The sequence below is a fragment of the Delphinus delphis genome, chromosome 9 (assembly GCF_949987515.2).
Source record: "Delphinus delphis chromosome 9, mDelDel1.2, whole genome shotgun sequence".
NCBI lineage: Eukaryota > Metazoa > Chordata > Mammalia > Artiodactyla > Delphinidae > Delphinus > Delphinus delphis.
In genome coordinates, this window is record NC_082691.1 from 21020555 (window position 1) to 21042365 (window position 21811).

The following is a 21811-nucleotide window of genomic DNA, read 5'->3' on the forward strand; positions in this document are numbered from 1 at the left end:
TTTTTAGAATGTAAGGACAAACAGGAGGAAATCAGATATGCTTTCCAGAAATGTGCTTTGCAAATCGCTGTACTGGAAACTATCTGGTCTGTAACTTGAGGGATTTGAGTACCGGCTTTCTAATGAGGATAAACCTGAGCTCAGTAAGACTTGTGGCGAGACCATGTTCCCACGTCTTTTTCCATTAAGAATCGGAATGTTACCTATGATTTTCTGGCCAGATTCCAGCTTGGTTAATTGCATGCTGTCTCTGTAAATTCCCTTTGCTTGGGATGTTCTTCACTTTGGATTGCATTGCTCTTATTGTCATGTTTCCCCCAAGAGGTGGCTACATGATATTGTAGAATGAGCCAGAATATATTTTAAGCTAATAAGAGTACTTTGGGGATGAAGGGTTAAACGTAAGTAGTGTGCTTTTCACAATTTCCCCCCAATGCAGCCTATTTGTACAGTAATTAATGTGGAATAGCATTAGTGAAACATGGAATTGAGCCAAATCACCATGACAAGAGTGGCAGTAACACAGAAACAAATAATTTCGATAAATTCTACTAAAAATAACCAAACAAATCCCCAGAGCCTCCTTGACTATGCACCCTTTTCTTGTTTGTTTATGGTCTGAAGCTGACACGTTTAATCACTAATTAAGTTAATACGTTATTCAATGTGAAATTTATTTTATTCTGTCTGAACATCCAAAACATAGTAACATTACCCATCATCTTTGTACTTAGCACAGCACATAGCCCAATTATTTGCATAGCGGCACTCATTAAGGTAAGGTTTTTTAAATAAATGAATGAAGATAGGGGATGAAAGAAGGAAGGGAATTAGCATTTACTGATTTCCTAAGATTCATCAGTCTTTAGAATAAGCATGTTACTTAACACTATCTCATCTAATCCTCACAATTGCCCCATTTCACAGATGAAAATATAGAGGCTCAGAGAGGTCAAGTGGCTTCTCCAAGATCAAACAGCTTTGATTTTCAAAGCCAACTACATTGTATTATAAAGCCCCAGCCCTTCTGTTCCTCAGTATCTTGCAGCCTCCCACGTTGCGCCTGGCATTCTTGGCCTTAATTTGAGGAGGCCAGTCTGAAAACTTCAGATGCTCTGAAAGTTAAGTTGATCCCTACAGACAAGGTTAACAACTGCCCTATGGAATTTTACATTGTTATTCTTTCTCTCATTACTCCAATTCAAATCTGTCACTATTGCCATTTTAGAGTTGTCATAACTATTGCCAAATAATTACACACTTGTTACAAAATATACCGTGAATTGAATCTTTATGAATCATAGTACAAAGTGATTCAAATGCTTAATGAATCCATAAAATAATGAGAAAGAAACACTTTTTAAGCTCCCTAAAATTTGCTCACTGTGGTTGAATCTATTGTGTTGACTAGAGAAAATGCACTTCAGCCCTCCTGCACCTGGACTGTGTTTATAGCCAAGTTTTCAGTTTTTTAACTGGCATTAAATTACCTAGAAATTGAATGTGTGGAAAATGACAGAAATTCATTTTGCCTCATGAGAGAAATCATTCTCTTCCTATTTTTTTTATAAGCATGAAAGTCTGTACCATTAAAGACCATTGAACCAGGATGTAGGAAATATATATATTTCTATATGATAATAGCTATAGCATGGTGAAAGGCTTAGGAAACACAGTGATTTGTAGGGTGTAGATCAGTCCATTTCTAGTCACTCAGTCATACATACCAGTTTAATCCAGAAACTCCTATACCAATATATTTTATTTCCAACCAGTGGCTAATTTATGGCTCTGCCAACAATGCCATTTTAATTCATTTTATTCATCTTATTTCTCTTTCCTCTGCTCCTCATATCTCAACTGTTATGCGTTGCCTAGATTTTAATTTAAAAACCTCTCCTCTCTAAGGAGCAATCTGAAGTGGCAAAAATAATCACTTAAAATATTACAGTCATTAAAAAATTGGCTGTGGTGGAAGCTGTGCATTTTCAATTTTCCTACAAATGATGTTTTAGCTCCTTTTAAAGTGTGCTTTGTATCTGAATTGTCTGCCATCAGCCAGCTTGGCTATCAAAAATGGTCTTCCAGCTGGGTGGGCTGAGTGACAACTCCTTAATGGAGGAAATGGATGGCTCTCTGCTCATGTGGAGGGGAAGGCATACCAGGCAGATTTCATTCCATCTGCCACCAGCTCTCTGCAAGCTGGCATTGCCCAAATGCCCAATATACTCATTCCAACTAAAAGGATATCGTCAAAACTAAATTGTAAGGCTACAGATGTCTGAAAGAATCATCAGGGCCATTAGACCCCAGGGAGATAATATTAAGAGGTGCCTCAGTGTTCATCTTTGATGAAAACCTAATTAAACTATGGTGAAGGCAATTGTAAGTACTTTTACAAGTACAGAGGTGAAATCATTAACATTTCCAGCAGCGTATAGGGAGCAGCCTTAGAAAAATGCTATCCTGAATTGTGGCCAAAGACTTGTTATACTGAGGAATTTTCACTGATGTTTCCTGTTGATGCTTTTCTGAATGGCAAATTCTTGTCAGTTACAGGGTGTTCTGCTTTTCAAGTAAAGGAAACCCATTTAACAGCAAAGTAGAAAAATATTTTTGATTGACAGATGGAAACAAATAAGGATGATATTTAAGTGATTTTAAAAACTCATTGGTCAATGCTAAAATAATGAAGTAAAAATAATGATAATTAACATCATCATTAATGTAATTAGGAAGGCTAGGGATAGAAAGAAATATATAGAGCCATCTGCAGAATTTATACCTTTATTTTACCAAAAATAAATTCTTAATTACCTGATATATACTCACCATAAGTCAGTCAAAAGCTAAGACTCACATGATAATATGTTCTGTTAATTGTGTTTTCCACTTAAGATAGCAGCTCATCCACCTTCCAGATCAATTTTGTTCTTTTTCATGTTTGTGTAGTATTCATCATGTGGCTCTACTGTAATTCATTTAAGTATTCCTTATTTATGGAAATTTGTCCTCTTTTTTTTCTATAACCAGAAATGCTGTGGTAAACAGCCTTGTACATATATTTTCAAGCACTCATGCTATTTTTGTCTATAGCACAGATACCTAGAAGTAGAATTTCTGGGTACAGTTGCATTAAACACTAAAATTTTAAAATAGATACTGTGAAATTATTCAACCAAAATAATCCTGTCAATTTATATCCTAACCAATAGAGTCTTCTTTTCTTGTACCCTCATTTATGCTGGACGTTTCAGTTATTAAAACTGTCTCCAATTCAACAGTTAAAAAAAAAAAAAGCTAAGACTCAGGAAGTCACATGTTATTTGTAATCATTTACTCAAGAAAACCTGCTATATTTTTACCATACTCAAAATAAAGTAGCCCTGAATTCCAGAGTATTCTTCTTGTCATATTAAAGCTCACGTATCTCACAGAGTTAGACATTTAACTGTCTTACGAAGTTGTTTAGATTTTAATTGTCTCGCAAATGACATGAGTTTGAATAGATGCTGAACAAAAACAGCTGGGTATTAAAATCACTGAGAGCAACTTTCTGAAATTCTTTCAGTTCACATTTTGTTTGGCTCTTTAACATAAATACATAGATGTACATTTCATCTGTAAGAAAAGTGGCGGCACACATCTTGCATTATTAAGTTTTCCTAAGGAAAATGTTTGGTAATCTGCCAAAGTTTGGAGAACTTTTAAAGTTCTAATTGATGGTTCAGTATGCCCTGAAAATGAATGAATGTTTGTAGTATTTTACCATATTGTATTGTGCAACATATTCTTTTACATTTTACTAAAGGTTTTAAGTTGATCTGAAGAATTTTAGTGACTAGTCTAATGAGAAACAATTTAAAATAGATTTAAATATTCTATTTCTCTATAACCTACTGCCAAGGGTATATATTGCAAAGGGAATATAATAGTGCATATTTAGAAATTTGTGGAAAAGTGCATATTTAGAAATAAAATAACAATTATTTTATACCACTTAGAGATTTCAAAAAAATACTTCCACATAAAATATAATTTGTGCTTCTAACAGCGTCTCTAGGAAATAGATATTATTGGCCCCATTCCACAGCCTAAGAAACAGGCCTAGATGGGTTAAATGAGTTGTGCAAAACCATGTAGCCATTCAGTAGAGAAAATGCATCGGAACATGCCTTCTGATTCCAATCCCCAAACTCCTTGAGGATGGACAGTAACTGAGTTTTCATTCTTTGTCAGGAATGTTTTTGGTTTCCAGTATTTTGGGGTTTTTTCTAACCTTAATCACCTCAGCTCATGTAAGTGCTAAATTAATTGAATTGGGTTCTAGGGGAAAGTTCAAGCACCCCTACCCACACAGGTGGTGGATTTCCATTCAGAGGCAGAGATGCAATCTCAAACAAGCAGAGGCACAGGGGCTCTATCTCAATCTGAATATAGTCAGGCATAAATTCTTAGTTTGGAGAGCATCTGGGAAACCAGTCCAATACTAAGACACTGAGCCCCCTGTGACCAATTCTAAAGTAGAATTAATGTAAAACTCTAACTAGCCTTGTAATTGATGCAGGAGTCCTCAGAATGAGAACCCTGACTGGCCCCCTATCTTTCCCAGGATTCCTAAATGTAAGGATTATACATAATCAACTTCTTGGTAGGCCCATTCCTGCTCAAATGGCTCAGTAATTCACCAGTTTTGCACAGACTATCCCCTATTTTATAGTCCCAATAGTACCCAGCTGGCTTATATTACCCTTACTCCAAACCTTGAAAACATCTGTTCTACTCATAATGGCTGAGGCAGAAATTATGTCGTGATCTCCTTAGCATGGTGGGGAGCAGAGCAAGCCGTCCATTGTAGTGTGTGCACTCAGTGCATCTCCAGGCCCTGCTGCCCTGAAATTGGCAGCCCCATCCTGCTAAGAGACAGGGGGATTTGATTCACTTCACGCTGAGCTGTGGCTGTTCGCTTTGGGTCTGTCACAGACTTTCTTTAGCAATGTGTTGATGTACTAAGACTATGATGAAGAAAACATTCAAAGAGCAATACTTTTCCCCCTCCACACCCAAAAGGGCATTGGGCCCATTTGGGAAGAGAGAATAGAGTGGAATATGAATCTTCCCCTAAACTCGACAGACAGGGTTAAGATGTTTCAGTGCAAGTCCAGCACTGACTGTTATAAACCACTGCCCTGTTTGTTTGAATTTAGACTTCGAGTATTGTCCTTTTACTGCCAATTGGTGAAGAACAGCTCCTTCCCTATAAAAATAAACTATGTAAAAAACTATACCATGCTGTCCTTCATGGAAACTTGGCAAAGACATCCTACTAGTTTTTAGATTTGCAATTATGAAAATTGGTTAACACTCAAAATGAGTGTTCATTTTTTTCAGGTTGTTTTCTTCATACTTGTTATGGTAAATATTACTTGTATTTCATACACTGGCGCTAGCAGTTATAATGACAGAAAGGTATATTGATAGCTAATTTTTTTCTTCCACTTTTATTGAAATATAATTGATACACAACACCGTAGAAGTTTAAGGTGTACAACATAATGATTTGACTAACATACCTGAAATGATTAACACAGTGTTTAGTGAACATCCATCATTTCATATAGATACAATATTAAATATAAAAAATATATTTTTGATAGCCAGTTTTTAATAGTTGTATAATTACAAATGATCTACTAAACTACCAAATGTATTTGGTAACAGCCAAATAACTAACAAAAAGATCCTTTAAAATATACTTAAGGGACTTCCTTGGGGGTCCAGTGGTGAAGAATCTGCCTTCCAATGCAGGGGACGCAGGTTCGATCCGTGGTTGGGGAACTAAGATCCCACATGCCGTGGGGCATCTAAGCCCATGCACCACACTACTGAGCCCGCACGCCTCAACTAGAGAGCCCAAGTGCCGCAAACTACAGAGCCCACGCGCCCTAGAGCCTGCGCGCCACAACTGGAGAAGGGAAAAACTGCATGCCACAACTAGAGAGAAGCCCACGCACCACAACGACGATCCTGTGTGCCGCAACTAAGACCCAACGCAGCCAAAAATAAATAAATAATAAATAAATCTTTAAAAAAAAAAACTTCAGTTTTTCTAAAACACCAACTCATTTTAATTTTGTAAAGTGAGTTTAACAGTATGGTATTCAGTTTCATAATGATGTGTTTCTTTACATAAATTTTCTATCTCAACTAAATTAAAATATGCATCAAATATGTTAATAATATAAATCTTGGAAGAGTAGCAAAGCATAGTTATGTATAACACAGTCTTAAAATATTAACAAATAATTCTGAGGTAAACAGAATCAAAATGGAAATAATTAAATTGATGTTTAGCCAGAAATGACCAAGCTTTTATGTTAAGCAAGTCACTCTTTTCATTACACAAATATATCCTTTTAAATTGTAATATAGACTATTCTGTTTTCACATGTATAGATATTTCATATATGCCCTTTCCTTGGACAATGACCTAATGTCATTTGCATCAGTGTCAGAGTCCTTATATTAATTCTAAGTAAACATAGGCCATAGTTGTTCAGGATTCCAGAATGGGAAGATAACTGTGAAAACCACTATTTAGAGCTCGGTGGATTTATTATTAGGAAAGTAATCTTTGTTATTCTAGTTAGCATTCATTATCTTTACAGAGTGCATAGTAGTAGAGGATCCTTGGGTTTGTCCTTGCTTGACAGTTTCTATTTACTGTTTTGTTTTTTGGGGTTTTTTGATAGATGTATTTAATGCAGAATAATTACCACAATAATGTTAGTTAACATATCCATCACTTCACGTAGTTACAACTTTTCTTTTTGTAGTGAAACTTCTAAAATCTATTGTCTAAATAAACTGAATCCTAGTTTTTGTTTTGTTTTGTTTTGTTTTGTTTTGCGGTACGCGGGCCTCTCACTGCTGCGGCCCCTCCCATTGCGGAGCACAGGCTCCGGACGCGCAGGCCCAGCGGCCACGGCTCACGCGGCACGCGGGACCTTCCCGGACCGGGGCACGAACCCGCACCCCCTGCACCGGCAGGCGGACCCCCAACCACTGCGCCACCAGGGAAGCCCTGAATCCTAGTTTTGATCAATGTATCTGGGTTAAGGATCATATATAATGAGCTCAATTTAACATCCGTGAATAATCTGTACTCATTGTGGTGTGAAGAAGAGCCTCAGGCAGGTGAAGCCTGCCACACACTACAGTATTATCTAAGCTGATGGCAGGCCCAGTGGGTATGCCTTACGTCTTAGTGCTGTGAAATGACTCCCCCAAGATCATATGCTCCAATTCTCTTGAACTTCTGGAAGCTTCTGAAAGCTTTTTTACTCTTTCAGTATAGAAGTCTGATATCCCTCCCCATTGATTTTACCTGCCATAATTAGTTTAATAGTCATAAAACATTTCTTTGCACACATCACTGCTCTATTTTAGACCATCACTGCTGATGGCATATTGCAGAGATCTCTTAGATTACCATTAAAGATCCTTTACGGTCAGGCTCCAGTCTAATTCTCAAAATTATGCCTACTTATCACCTATGTAATTTATTCATATTTGTCATCCAACTTGGATTTTTCTCAGTCCTTTAAAGCCAATTGAAGACCTGCTCATACATGAAGCCTGCACATCTAGAGCCCTGGACACAGTGATTCCTACTTTCCTCCACTCATTAGCTTTCCATATGCTGCCTTTGATAAATATCAACTAGACTGTAATTTTGTAGAGCAAAGGTTGGATATTATTATACTCTTATAAACCCCTTCCCTCCAGTACCTTCCTTAACGCTTACTACATCATGAGTTCTCCATAACAGATTAGTTAATTACCTGAAAGGCATAACCATATCATTCATTTATTGAATTACTCAACAAATATTTTTGAATTCCTACCATATGCCAAGCACTGTGCTAAAACCTGGAATACAGGGACATGACCCCTGCCCTGCAGAACTTACCGTCACTGGGCCCAACTGATACTCTCTGTCCAGTTATTTTTCTTCATTCCTATTTTAAGAGTATATAAAACTTAAAAGAATGTTTGGTCTTTTCATTTTTTAGCATTTCTCTATGTGTGACATTACCAAAAAATGATTAATGCAAAAACTTATCATATTTTTTAAAACTAAATACTCAGTTTACTCAGCTCCAGAGTTGGATCTTGCCTTTGACTATTCACTTTAAGCTGAAAAAATGTAGATTATAAAAAAAGCATCACAAAAAATTATTTTTCTTTATTCTTTGTAAGCCTGGTGTTCTTTTGGAGAATAACAAAGTTTGTTGTTTATGAGCTCCTCCTTGGGGACATCATGCACTTCCTAGGTCTTGTCAGACACTTTTACTCAAAAGCTGGCTGAGAATATATGATCATATCAGGGATTACTTTGACCTTTTCTGTATTCCATGTTTTGATTAGCAAGCTATTCGGCTCATATCCCATTTATAGACAAATTGTGAAAGGCTTGAATGGCAAGCCAGAAATATATGGAATATTGAAAAGGTCAGTGTGATTTAGCCTGTAACCACAGTATTGAAAATATATGACAAGTCATTATCACACTTAATTCCCACAACAAGGACTGTGGTAAAGATGGGAAATTATTCCAATTAAAATATTCTTGTTTCATACTGAAGGCTGAGGTGGCAAAGCTCAAATGGCCTCTTGACTCCTTTTTTGTGATAACTTAATAAGCTAGAGAGAAACTGTAATTGAATTAAACAAGACCAAAAAAAAAGAGGTAACAATTTCTTTTGATTTCGGAGTCCACCATAGAGGGAATAACATAATGAGTTTTCTAAAAACTCTAATTATACATGAGTAAGACAGATATAGCTACAAAACCAATTCAACAGACACCCCATGCTCTCTTTTTATCTACAGCATAGCTGTCAGTCAGATGGGAACTCCATTTATTTCCATGGAAATGAAGGCAGTGAGTTCAATTTTGCCACCACCCGGGATGTAGATCTTTCTACAGAGGATATTCAAGAGCAGTGGTCAGAAGAATTTGAGAGCCAGCCTACAGGGTAAGTAATTGTTATCTCCCATGCTGTGTATAGCACTTACATTTATTCCACTGGAAATATTTTAAATGCATATTGTTAAATAGCAAAAGTATACTTAATACTGGTGATCCTTATCATAGACAAGCCAAAAGGGGTACACTTATGTTAAACATTCTTTATTAAGTAATCAACTATTTTTATGCATACTAATTTTTGTGATTGCAAATACCTTTTAACTTCAGTTGAATCACTTATATCTCATCTTTGTTTCTTCAGCTTTTACTGGGAAAATGTGTTTTATTTTTCAATGCGTATAGAATATAAAATCTTTCCACTACTTTTATATTGAGACTTTCAGTTGTCTTCCTGGGGTCTGAGATTTACAGATGCTGTTACCTGATTTTCAGTGGAGTGTGGCTGTGATCTGTAAAAATTGATTTAGGGGGTAAAATTTAATCTTTGAGAGATTTTTTAAAAATATTTTTAAATTTTTTAATTTTTGGCTGTGTCGAGTCTTAGTTGAGGTGTGTGGGCTTCTCTTAGTTGTGGTGTGCGGGCTCCAAAGCACATGGGCTCTGTAGTTGTGACACATGGGCTCTCTAGTTGCAGTGTGCAGGCTTTCTAGTTGTGGCGTGTGGGCTTAGTTGCCCTGCAGCATGTGGGAATCTTAGTTCCCTGACCAGGGATCAAACCTGCGTCCCCTGCATTGGAAGGGGGATTCTTAACCACTGGACCACCAGGGAAGTCCCTGAGAGATATTTAAAGAAAGAATATGGGGTTGAGGTTGAAACAATGAGGATGGTTTGGTGGTAGTATTTTCTGGCCATTCTGAACTATGTGACTTCTTCTGGGTCCAGTGACCCTAAGATATTTCCTATTAATTGAGTAGCACTTTCAGAAATTCAAGTTGAAAAAAATTAATAGGTTCAGAGAAACAAAATTCATAAGGTAGTATGAATTGGAAAGAAATTCTAGAAATTCTCTGGTTTGCACCTGGCTTTTTTTTTTTTTTTTTTGCAGTATACACTTGTAATCATAACACCAGGTCCTTACTGCTGTTTAGTGTATGTTTTCTAAGACTATGATGAAGATGAATGAAATTAACATAAAGTGTAATTTCATGATGGATATGAAATAGCAATAATTTAGTGCTTAACTACGAGGAACTTTCCCAGAACACAACATTTGAGATAGTCACGTCCCTCTGATCTCAACAATTCAATCAAAATTGGATGGGATTCTAAGTGTCAGAGGGGAGAGAAGGCCACTATTGATGACCTCTTGGGTTCCCCACTTCCTATGCATTGCCCAGAAGCTGCATTTGGACCCAATAAAAGGGAAGTCTGACCAGCAGCCTAAGCCACTGCTACTGCTTCTTGACCTTCTGCTGCCACATCAAGGTCTCTCACTGTTGAAAGCTAGATTTCTACAGCAGCTGACCCAGCCCTGCTCTTCCCCACCTCAGGGAAGTCCAGCTGTGGGAAGCCTCTGAAGGAGACTGACACTTTGAGGGACCCCACCCCCTCAAGGGTGCACTATTGACCTTTCCAAGCCTAGCAGTGATGCACAATCCCTTCAGTCCACAGAACCTTCTCTTTCAAGGTTCCTGTCACTCTTGAAGTGCCATGTCCAGTGTGGCTGTGGTGTCTCCTTGAGGGACCAGCAACCATTGTTCCTCTCTCTCGTGTCCAGGATCTCCCCAGGAACCTGGCTGCTTTCCTTTGTAGCCCTTGTACTACATAGGGCTCATTCCACTCCCCTCAGAGACCCATGGGCTTTGATGGGGTCTAGAACTTTGACAGTGCATGCCAAGTCTTGTTTACCTACCTTCTAGAGATAAAAGATCCATCACCAGCTTTACATCACCATATCAGTTCTTTCTTTCTGACCCCTGATATAAAAGACCAATTCAAATCCCTTTCCTGATGATGGAGCTTAACTGCCTATGAGAGGGTCCCAAATTTTGAAGCACCAGAGACTCGTGACCTCCACTCCTTCACCTCTCCAAGCTAATACCACCTATGCAGCAGTTGTAGGTCATTTTCTTCAGTGAGACCTACATCCTCTAGGAACACAAATGATGCCACAGTGTTGTCCAGATACCCAGTCTCCATCCCACTAAAGCAGAGAGAGAAACACAAGTCTCCAGTGGTACCATTCTGATACATGCGTGAACCCTTTCCTGTTATTTATGTAGCTAGCTGGCTAGCTAGTTACCAAGTTATCTCTTTCCTCGAAGTCCTAATGTCCTCTTATTCTTTTGGGAAGAGATACAATTTATTTTTACCTATGGCCTTCATATCCACATATTCCCTCTCCTAGAATGCCCTCTTTTTTGTTTTAGCTTGTTGTATTATCAAAAAGCATCTATAAAAGAACAAAAGAATGCTTACTGGATGGATTAATGGTCCATACAGCTCTCTGCTACTAACATTAGTGGAGACTTAGTACAAACACACACAAAAACACCTTTATGAATTAAGCTTAGAAAGGAATAGATTTGATATTAGAGGAAACCAAGCACATTTTAGAAAATTAATGTACTAATCCAGAAAAATAGCTGGCAAAAAATATATTCCAATTAACAGATCAGACATTCTGCTATCTCAGAGCACTACTGATGTGAGAATTTGTGGCTAAACCAAAATATTCATCTCCCAAAACAAACAAAATGAACTAAGAGTATTTATGCTTAAAAAAAGAGCTAAATTCAACACAGATACAGAGGAACATCAGTGCAAATTCCATTCGCTCAGTGACTCAGGTGGTTTCTTTGGCCACTTCTCAGTACTGAGATATATCAGGTTTTGGTCACAGATAAGAGGCCAATACTTTCAGGCTGTGACATTGTCAGCAGATTTCTGTTCCAATAAGGTAGAATAATGTGCTCAACAAAAGCACCTGTGCCACTCTAATTAGAACACAATTAATTCACCTTAATTCTAAAAGCAGCTTAATTATTCTAGCAACCACACCTTGGGTTTATTTGTAGCTTTTCCCCTAGGATATCAGACCACACCGCCCCCCTCAGAACTACCTCATTTGTGCTCTCATCTGGTGAACCATTCATCCACATTGGCATTATATTATTTAAAAAGGTATAAAAGGATAATGAGACTATCTAGTGTTTTCTCTGTTTGGGGATGATGGTAAAATGCTGCTTTAATCCATAGCGTTGTATGTGAATGTGTGTGTGTGTGCCCCCTCTCCACATCCACGCATTCCCAAACGATGCTTTATTGATCTGAGAAAGAAAGCTGTTATAATAATTTATAATCAAAGCTCCAGGGAAAAAATCCTGTCACAATCAAATTAACATGAAGCATTTTTACCTAGGGTACGAGCTGACAAAGAAACACAGATTAGGAACTTGGTAGTGAAATTCTTGTTGTGTTTTATCAGCCAGATTTACTGAATATTTGTCTCATTCCTCCCCTCAGCCATCACCACCCACAGAATTTATCATCAAAAGCTCACATGCTAAAATAGACATAAAATGTAGGTGGTAAATCCCCACTCTATTCAAGAGTGACCAATTAAATTGATTGGATTGTAGCTTTGAGGTCACTTTCTTTTAAGACAGAAAAATTAGATTATTAATATGGATATAATATTTTCATCTCGTTTAACTATATTTTTCTCCCATAAGAATTATGAGAGAGGGCTTCTCTGGTGGCGCAGTGGTTGAGAGTCTGCCTGCCGATGCAGGGGACATGGGTTCGTGCCCCAGTCCGGGAGGATCCCACATGCCGTGGAGCGGCTGGGCCCGTGAGCCACGGCCGCTGAGCCTGCGCGTCCGGAGCCTGTGCTCCGCAACGGGAGAGGCCACAGCAGTGAGAGGCCCGTGTACCGCAAAAAAAAAAAGAATTATGAGAGAGAAAAAAGAATATGCAGTCCTCTCTAATAATAGCTTCAAAACATTTCATATGAATGGCAAGAAAAAAAAGCCAGTGTCATTATGACTTTTTTGGAAACCACTTTCCAAATATTCCTGTTTTCTTTCCATTTGAGTCAAATTATTTGATCTCAGATCACAAGGATGCAAAAGCTGTTTGCCTTTTACATCATAAAGCTGTATGTTGATAGGTTTATTTTAAGTGGGATTTTAAAGTTTCTTTTCTTTTTCCTAAAGACACATCTGTTACTTCAGCAAGAGAGAAAGTTAAATAGATACACTGTTAATTTATGTGAGCCTTTCTGAACTTTGGCTTAACCTCACAAACACATCTAGTTAGCAACTACCATATCTCACCCATCTGAGGCTGTCTTTGGGTGGGAGGGGGCTTTGTAGAAAAACACATTACTAGAATATGGAATTTGTATACTTGTCTTTCATCCCAAATGAAAACATTGTATGTTTTTAACTATTCAGATAACTTTAAAAAATATCTGTTTTTTTGCTGTCACCAAAGTATTCATGTTAGAGAAGCTCCACACATGTAATGAATATTAAACTATTTTTTTGAAGTGTAGTTGATTTACAATGTTGTATTAGGTTCAGGTGTACAGCAAAGTGATTCAGTTATACATATATATATATATATATATATATATATTCTTTTTTCAGATCCTTTTTTTTTCCTTTTCTTTTTCCAGATTCTTTTCCATTATAGGTTATTACAAGATACTGAATATAGTTCCCTCTGCTATACAGTAGGACCTTATTGTTTATCTATTCTATATATAGTATTTTTTTAAAGATTTTTTTGATGTGGACCATTTTTAAAGTCTTTACTGAATTTGTTACAATATTGTTTCTGTTTTATGGTTTGGTTTTTTGGCCACAAGGCACGTGGGATCTTAGCTCCCCGACTAGGGATTGAACCCACACTCCCTGCACTGGCAGGCAAAGTCTCAACCACTGGACCGCCAGGGAAGTCTCTATATATAGTATTTTGTAACTGCTAATCCCAAACTCCTAATTTATCCCTCCCCACCTTTCCCCTTTGGTAACCGTAAGTTTGTTTTCTATGGCTGTGAGTCTATTTCTGTTTTGTAAATAAGTTCATTTGTATCATTTTTTTAACTTCCACATATAAGTTATATCATATGACATTTGTCTATGACTTATTTCACTTAGTGTAATAATCTCTAGGTACATCCATGTTGCTGCAAATGGCATTATCTCATATTTTATGGCTGTATAATTGAATATTAGACTATTGAATCAACACAGCATGCTCTAGTCTTCCCCACCTGCCCCAAATCCTTGGAAACTACAGAAAACAAGCAAATGAATCTATAATGACAACAGAGTGTGCCCTAATTGAGTCAGGAATTATGAAGTGTTGCACAAAAGAAGAAAAAAAAATAGAGAGAGAAAGAGAGAGGAGAAAAGGATCTGATGGAAGGAGGAAACTATAACCCAAAACATATATTGAATGACACACTACAAAAGGGTCCTAGGTACTGAACACAGGAATCAGATGGGTCTCTGGAGTCCTGCTGTCGAGATTGCTAAGTAGGTGAGTCTTTGACTACACACACTTCTGTGCAGGCATGTCTGCCCCTAGGAACAAACAATGAATGTGGACACTTGGAATGGAGAAGCAGGGCAATGCCAGGAAACTGAAAACCTCCAGGACCCCTATGGTACCCCCCACCCAAGGGCACATCTGCTCCCATTGGTGGGCATTTTTACACCAAAACTAAGGAAGAATAGCAGATACAAATCTAAGCAAATGGTCTAGAATCATCAAATCTGAGGAAAATCCACTCCATTAAAAAAAATTCATCAAACTAGAGAACTAAGAGCTGAGAAAATAGAAGTAGCAGAATAAACAAATGGAGATTTTATAAGAAGTATAATTGATACCTTCAGAGAGATAAGAGAGCACACTGCATTTGTGAAATTAAAACAGATTTTGTGAGGAAAAAATAGAGATGTGAGAAATGAAAATATATGATTGTTGAAACAAATTTAATGGTTTTTTTCCCTCTGAATATGAGCATTAGCATAGCTGAAGAACAAATTAATGAGCTGGAAATTTGAGTCTTGAAATCTTTCCAAAACTTAGGGTTATTGGATGTAAGAAAAAGAAATGTAAAGTGTACGGGGGAGATTGGTACTTCTAACATTAGAAATAATAGGAATTCCAAAAGGAGGAAGGGTCAGAGGGAATATGTGGAATGAAATATTCAAAAATATAATTGAAGACAAGTTCCCAATACTTAAAAAAGAAGAAGAAAGAAAATGTTTAGCAAGGTGGATGGAAAAATATCCAGTCCTAGACCATCAGGGAGAAACTTTAGAATGCAGAAAAAAGAGGAAATGCTAAAAGCTTCTAGATGAGATTCACTGTGTAATACTTGCCTTAGTAACACTAAGCATAATTTTATAAAATGAGGCAGTTATCTTAATGTTATGAGAGAAAATTATTTGGAACATAACATTCCCCTCCAGTCAAATATCATTCAAGTATTGGGGAAAAATAAAAATTTTCAGACACACAGGGTTCAGAAAGTTTACTACTCCTGAATGCTCTCTGAAAGAATTACTAGAAGATGTATACCTGGAAATTAATCCAAGAGAAATATGATAGATTCAAGAAAGAGGAGTGAGCAAGGAAAAAAGTAAAGCTTGTAGTTCAGACTGAAAAAAGTATTGATTATTGAAAATTTTTAATAAAAATTGGAATTAAAGCCCAGATGACCTCAATATGAGAGGTACAGAGGGAGACTGACAAGAAGAGAAGAAGAGGGAATTAAAATACTGCCAAAGTTCTTAACTTGCTTGGAGTGAGGATATAGATCTTGGGTAACTCTTAATGTTAATAGAAAACTTTAAGGGTAAATATGTGTGGTAAAGAAAATAGATTAGACCAGAGAGCAGACAGCAGAAGCAAGAAGAACTACATTCCTGCAGCCTGTGGAACAAAAACCACATTCACAGAAAGATAGACAAGATGAAAAGGCAGAGGGCTATGTACCAGATGATGGAACAAGATAAAACCTCAGAAAAACAACTAAATGAAGAGGAGATAGGAAACCTTCCAGAAAAAGAATTCAGAGTAATGATAGTGAAGATAATCCAGGACCTCGGAAAAAGAATGGAGGCAAAGATGGAGAAGATGCAGGAAATGTTTAACAAAGACCTAGAGGAATTAAAGAACAAACACCTAGAAGAATTAAAGAAGAAGCAAACACAGATGAACAATACAATAACTGAAATGAAAAATACACTAGAAGGAATCAATAGCAGAATAACTGAGGCAGAACAATGGACAAGTGACCTGGAAGACAGAATGGTGGAATTCACTGCCATGGAACAGGATAAAGAAAAAAAATGAAAAGAAATGAAGACAGCCTGAGAGACATCTGGGGCATTAAATGCAACAACATTCGCATTACAGGGGTCCCAGAGGAGAAGAGAGAGAGAAAGGACTGGAGAAAATATTTGAAGAGATAATAGTCAAAAACTTCCCTAACATGGGAAAGGAAATAGCCACCCAAGTCCAGGAAGCACAGAGAGTCCCAGGCAGGATAAACCCAAGGGGAAACACACCGAGAACATAGTAATCAAACTGACAAAATTAAAAACAAAGAAAAATTACTGAAAGCAACAAGGGAAAAATGACAAATAACATACAAGGAAACTCCCATAAGGTTAACAGCTGATTTCCCAGCAGAAACTCTACAAGCCAGAAGGGAGTGGCACGATATATTTAAAATGATGAAAGGGAAGAACCTACAAACAAGATTACTCTACCAGGCAAGGATCTCATTCAGATTTGACAGAGAAATCAAAACTTTACAGACAAGCAAAAGCTAACAAAATTCAGCACCACCAAACCAGCTCTACAACAAATGCTAAAGGAACTTCTCTAAGAGGGAGACAAGAGAAGAAAAGGACCTACAATAACAAACCCATAACAATTAAGAAAATGGCCATAGGAACATACATATCGATAATTACCTTAAATGTGAATGGATTAAATGCTCCAACCCAAAAACACAGGCTTACTGAATGGATACAAAAACAAAACCATATATATATATATATGCTGTTTACAAGAGACCCACTTCACACCTAGGGATGCATAGAGACTGAAACCGAGGGGATGGAAAAAGATATTTCATGCAAATGGAAATCAAAAGAAAGCTGGAGTAGCAATACTCATATAAGATAAAATAGACTTTAAAATAAAGAAGGTTACAAGAGACAAGGAAGGACACTACATAATGATCAAGGGATCAATCCAAGAAGAAGACATAACAATTATAAATATACATGCACCCAACATAGGAGCACCTCAATACATAAGGCAAATATGAACAGCTATAAAAGGAAATAGTAACACAATAAAGGTGGGGGACTTTAACACCTCATTTACACCAACGGAAAAATCATCCAGACAGAAAACTAATAAGGAAACACAAGCTTTAAATGACACAATAGACCAGATAGATTTAACTGATGTTTATAGGACATTCCATCCGAAACCAGCAGATTACACTTTCTTCTCAAGTGCACATGGAACATTCTCCAGGATAGATCACATCTTGGGTCACAATCAAGCTTCGGTAAATTTAAGAAAATTGAAATCATAACAAGCATCTTTTCTGACCACAATGCTATGAGATTAGAAATCAGTTACACGGGAAAAACGTAAAAAACACAAACACACGGAGGCTAAACAATACATTACTAAATAACCAAGAGATCACTGAAGAAATCAAAGAGGAAATCAAAAAATACCTAGAGACAAATTACAATGAAAACACGACAATGCAAAACCTATGGGATGCAGCAAAAGCAGTTCTAAGAGGGAAGTTTATAGCAATACAAGCCTACGTTAAGAAACAAGAAACATCTCAAATAAGCAATCTAACATTACACCTAAAGGAACTAGAGAAAGAAGAACAAACAAAACCCAAAGTTAGCAGAAGGAAAGAAATCATAAAGATCAGAGCAGAAATAAGTGAAATAGAAACAAAGAAAATAATAGCAGAGATCAATAAAACTAAAAGCTGGTTCTTTGAGAAGATAAACAAAATTGATAAACCATTAGCCAGACTCATCAAGAAAAAGACGGAGGGGACTCAAATCAATAAAATTAGAAATGAAAATGAGAAGTTACAACAGACACCGCAGAAATACAAAGCATTCTAAGAGACGACTATAAGGAACTCTATGCCAATAAAATGGACAACGTGGAAGAAATGGACAAATCCTTAGTAAGGTATATGCTTCCAAGACTGAAACAGGAAGAAATAGAAAATATAAACAGACCAATCACAGGTAATGAAATTGAAACTGTGATTAAAAATCTTCCAACAAACAAAAGTCCAAGACCAGATGGCTTCACAGGTGAATTCTATCAAACATTTAGAGAAGAGCTAACACTCACCCTTCTCAAACTCTTCCCAAAAAATTACAGAGGAAGGAACACTCCCAAACTCATTCTATGAGGCCACCATCACCCTGATACCAAAACCAGACAAAGATGCTACAAAAACAGAAAATTACAGACCCCTATCACTGATGAATATAGATGCAGAAATCCTCAACAGAATACTAGCAAACAAAATCCAACAACACATTAAAAGGATCATACACTATGATCAAGTGGGATTTATCCCAGGGATGCAAGGATTCTTCAATATATGCAAATAAATCAGTGTGATACACCATATTAACAAATTGAAGAATAAAAACCATATGATCATCTCAATAGATGCAGAAAAAGCTTTTGACAAAATTCAACACCCATTTATGATAAAAACTCTCCAGAAAGTGGGCATAGGGGGAACCTACCTCAACATAATAAAGGCCATATGTGACAAACCCACAGCAAACATCATCCTCAATGGTGAAAAACTGAAAGCATTTCCTCTAAGGTCAGGAACAAGACAAGGATGTCCACTCTTGCCACTATTATTCAACATAGTTTTGGAGGTCCTAGCCACGACAATCAGAGAAGACAAAGAAATAAAAAGAATACATATTGGAAAAGAAGAAGTAAAATTGTCACTGTTTGCAGATGACATGATACTATACATAGAGAATCATAAAGATGCCACCAGAAAACTACTAGAGCTAATCGATGAATTTGGTAAGGTTTCAGGATACAAATTTAATGCACAGAAATCTCTTGCATTCCTATACACTAAAGATGAAAAATCTGAAAGAGGAATGAAGGAAACACTCCCATTTACCACTGCAACAAAAAGAATAAAATACCTAGGAATAAACCTACCAAGGGAGACAAAAGACCTGTATGCAGAAAAGTATAAGACACTGATGAAAGAAATTAAAGATGATACAGATGGAGAGATATACCATGTTCTTGGATTGGAATAATCAACATTGTGAAAATGACTATACTAGCCAGAGCAATGTCCCTATCAAATTACCAGTGGCATTTATCACAGAACTAGAACAAAAAAATCTTAAAATTTATATGGAGACATAAAAGACCCCGAATAGCCAAAGCAGTCTTGAGGGGAAAAAATGAAGGTGGAGGAATCAGACTCCCTGACTTCAGACTATACTGCAAAGCTACAGTAATCAAGACAATATGGTACCGGCACAAAAACAGAAATATAGATCAATGGAACAGGATAGAAAGCCCAGAGATAAACCCACGCACCTATGGTCAACTAATCTGTGACAAAGGAGGCAAGGATATACAATGGAGAAAAGACAGCCTCTTCAATAAGTGGTGCTGGGAAAACTGGACAGCTACATGTAAAAGAATGAAATTAGAACACTCCCTAACACCATACACAAAAATAAACTCAAAATGGATTAGAGACCTAAATGTAAGACCGGACACTATAAAACTCTTAGAGGAAAACATAGAAAGAACACTCTTTGACATAAATCACAGCAAATCTGTTTTGATCCACCTCCTAGAGTAATGGAAATAAAAACAAAAATAAACAAATGGGACCTAATGAAACTTAAAACTTTTGCAAAGCAAAGGAAACTATAAACAAGATGAAAAGATAACCCTCAGAATAGGAGAAAATATTTGCAAACGAATCAACAGAGAAAGGGTTAAACTGCAAATCATAAACAGCTCATGCAGCTCAATATCAAAAAAACAAACAACCCAATCCAAAAATGGGCAGAAGACCTAAATAGACATTTTTCCAAAGAAGACATACAGATGACTACGAAGCACATGAAAAGCTGCTCAACATCACTAATTATTAGAGAAATGCAAATCAAAACTACAATGAGGTATCACCTCACACCAGTTAGAATGGGCATCATCAGAAAATCTACAAACAACAAATGCTGGAGAGGGTGTGGAATAAAGGGAACCCTCTTACACTTGGTAGGAATGTAAATTGGTACAGCCACTATGGAGAACAGTATGGAGGTTCCTTAAAAAAATAAAAATAGAATTACCATGTGACCCAGCAATCCCACTACTGTGCATATACCTAGAGACAACCATAATTCAAAAAGACACATGCACCCCAGTGTCCATTGCAGCACTATTTACAATAGCCAGGTCATGGAAGCAACCTAAATGCCCATTGACAGACGAATGGATAAAGAAGATGTGGTACATATATCAATGGAATATTACTCAGCCATAAAAAGGAATGAAATTGGGTCATTTGTAGAGACATGGATGGATCTAGAGACTGTCATACAGAGTGAAGTAAGTAAGAAAGAGAAAAACAAATATCGTATTTTAACACATATATGTGGAACCTTGAAAAATGGTACAGATGAACCGGTTTGCAGGGCAGAAATAGAGACACAGATATAGAGAACAAATGTATGGACACCAAGGGGAGAAAGTGTTGGTGTCATGAATTGGGAGATTGGGATTAACATATGTACACTAACATGTATAAAATGGGTAACTAATAAGAACCTGCTATATAAAAAAATAAGTTAAATAAAATACAAAAATTCAAAAAAAATTGCAATTTATAGGCTACATAACTTCTAAAGCATTAGGTTAATATAAAACAAAGAATACTTAGTCCAACAAATGCCAGGAAAGTGACAAAAAATAAACAATAAAAAACAGGGTAAATAGAAAACAGAAAACAATTTGGCAGGAACATATCAGTACAATCTGAACATATCAGTACACAATAAATTTGAGTAGATATATTCATTTATTAAGTGAGATTTTCACAGTAGGTTTTTAAAAAATCAGCTATATGTTTGCTATTTATGAGAGACTCAAACTAGAACAACACAAGAAGTTGAAAGTCAAAGAAGAGAAACTAGTATACCAGATAAATGCAGCAAAAGAAGCAAGGAGGCATATTAATTTCAGATATTCAAATCCGATAAAGTAGAATTCAGATTTAAGCATTAAAAGGGCTAAAAAGGAGTATTTTTGTGTGTGTGGCTTTTTTTTTTTTTACATCTTTATTAGATTATTGTTGCTTTACAATGTTGTGTTAGTTTCTGCTGTACAACACAGTGCATCAGCTGTCTGTATACCTATATCCCCTCCCCCTTGGGCCTCCCTTCCACCCTCCCCATCTCACCCCTCTAGGTTGTCACAAAGTACCGAGGTGATCTCACTGTGCTATACAGCAGCTTCCCACTAACTATCTATTATACACATAGTAGTGTATATATGTCAGTGCTACTCTCTCAATTCGTCCCACCCTCCCCTTACCCCACTGTGTCCACAAGTCTGTTCTCTACATCTGTGTCAGTATTCCTGCCTTGCCACTAGGTTCATCAGTACCATTTTTCTAGATTCCATATACATGCATTAATATACGGTGTTTGTTTTTTTCTTCCTGACTTACTTCACTCTGTATGACAGAATCTATGTCCATCCACATCACCACAGATGACTCAA

The 21811-nt window shown here is 36.9% G+C and overlaps 1 protein-coding gene across 1 annotated transcript in view; it reads left to right on the plus strand.

Annotated features, from left to right (window-relative positions):
* RELN (reelin) overlaps positions 1–21811 on the plus strand; it is a 525406-nt gene that overhangs the window by 305518 nt on the left and 198077 nt on the right. Inside the window, exon 11 of the mRNA XM_060020286.1 lies at positions 8896–9041. Coding sequence (XP_059876269.1) covers positions 8896–9041 — 146 coding nt within the window. The remainder of the gene's footprint in view (positions 1–8895; positions 9042–21811) is intronic.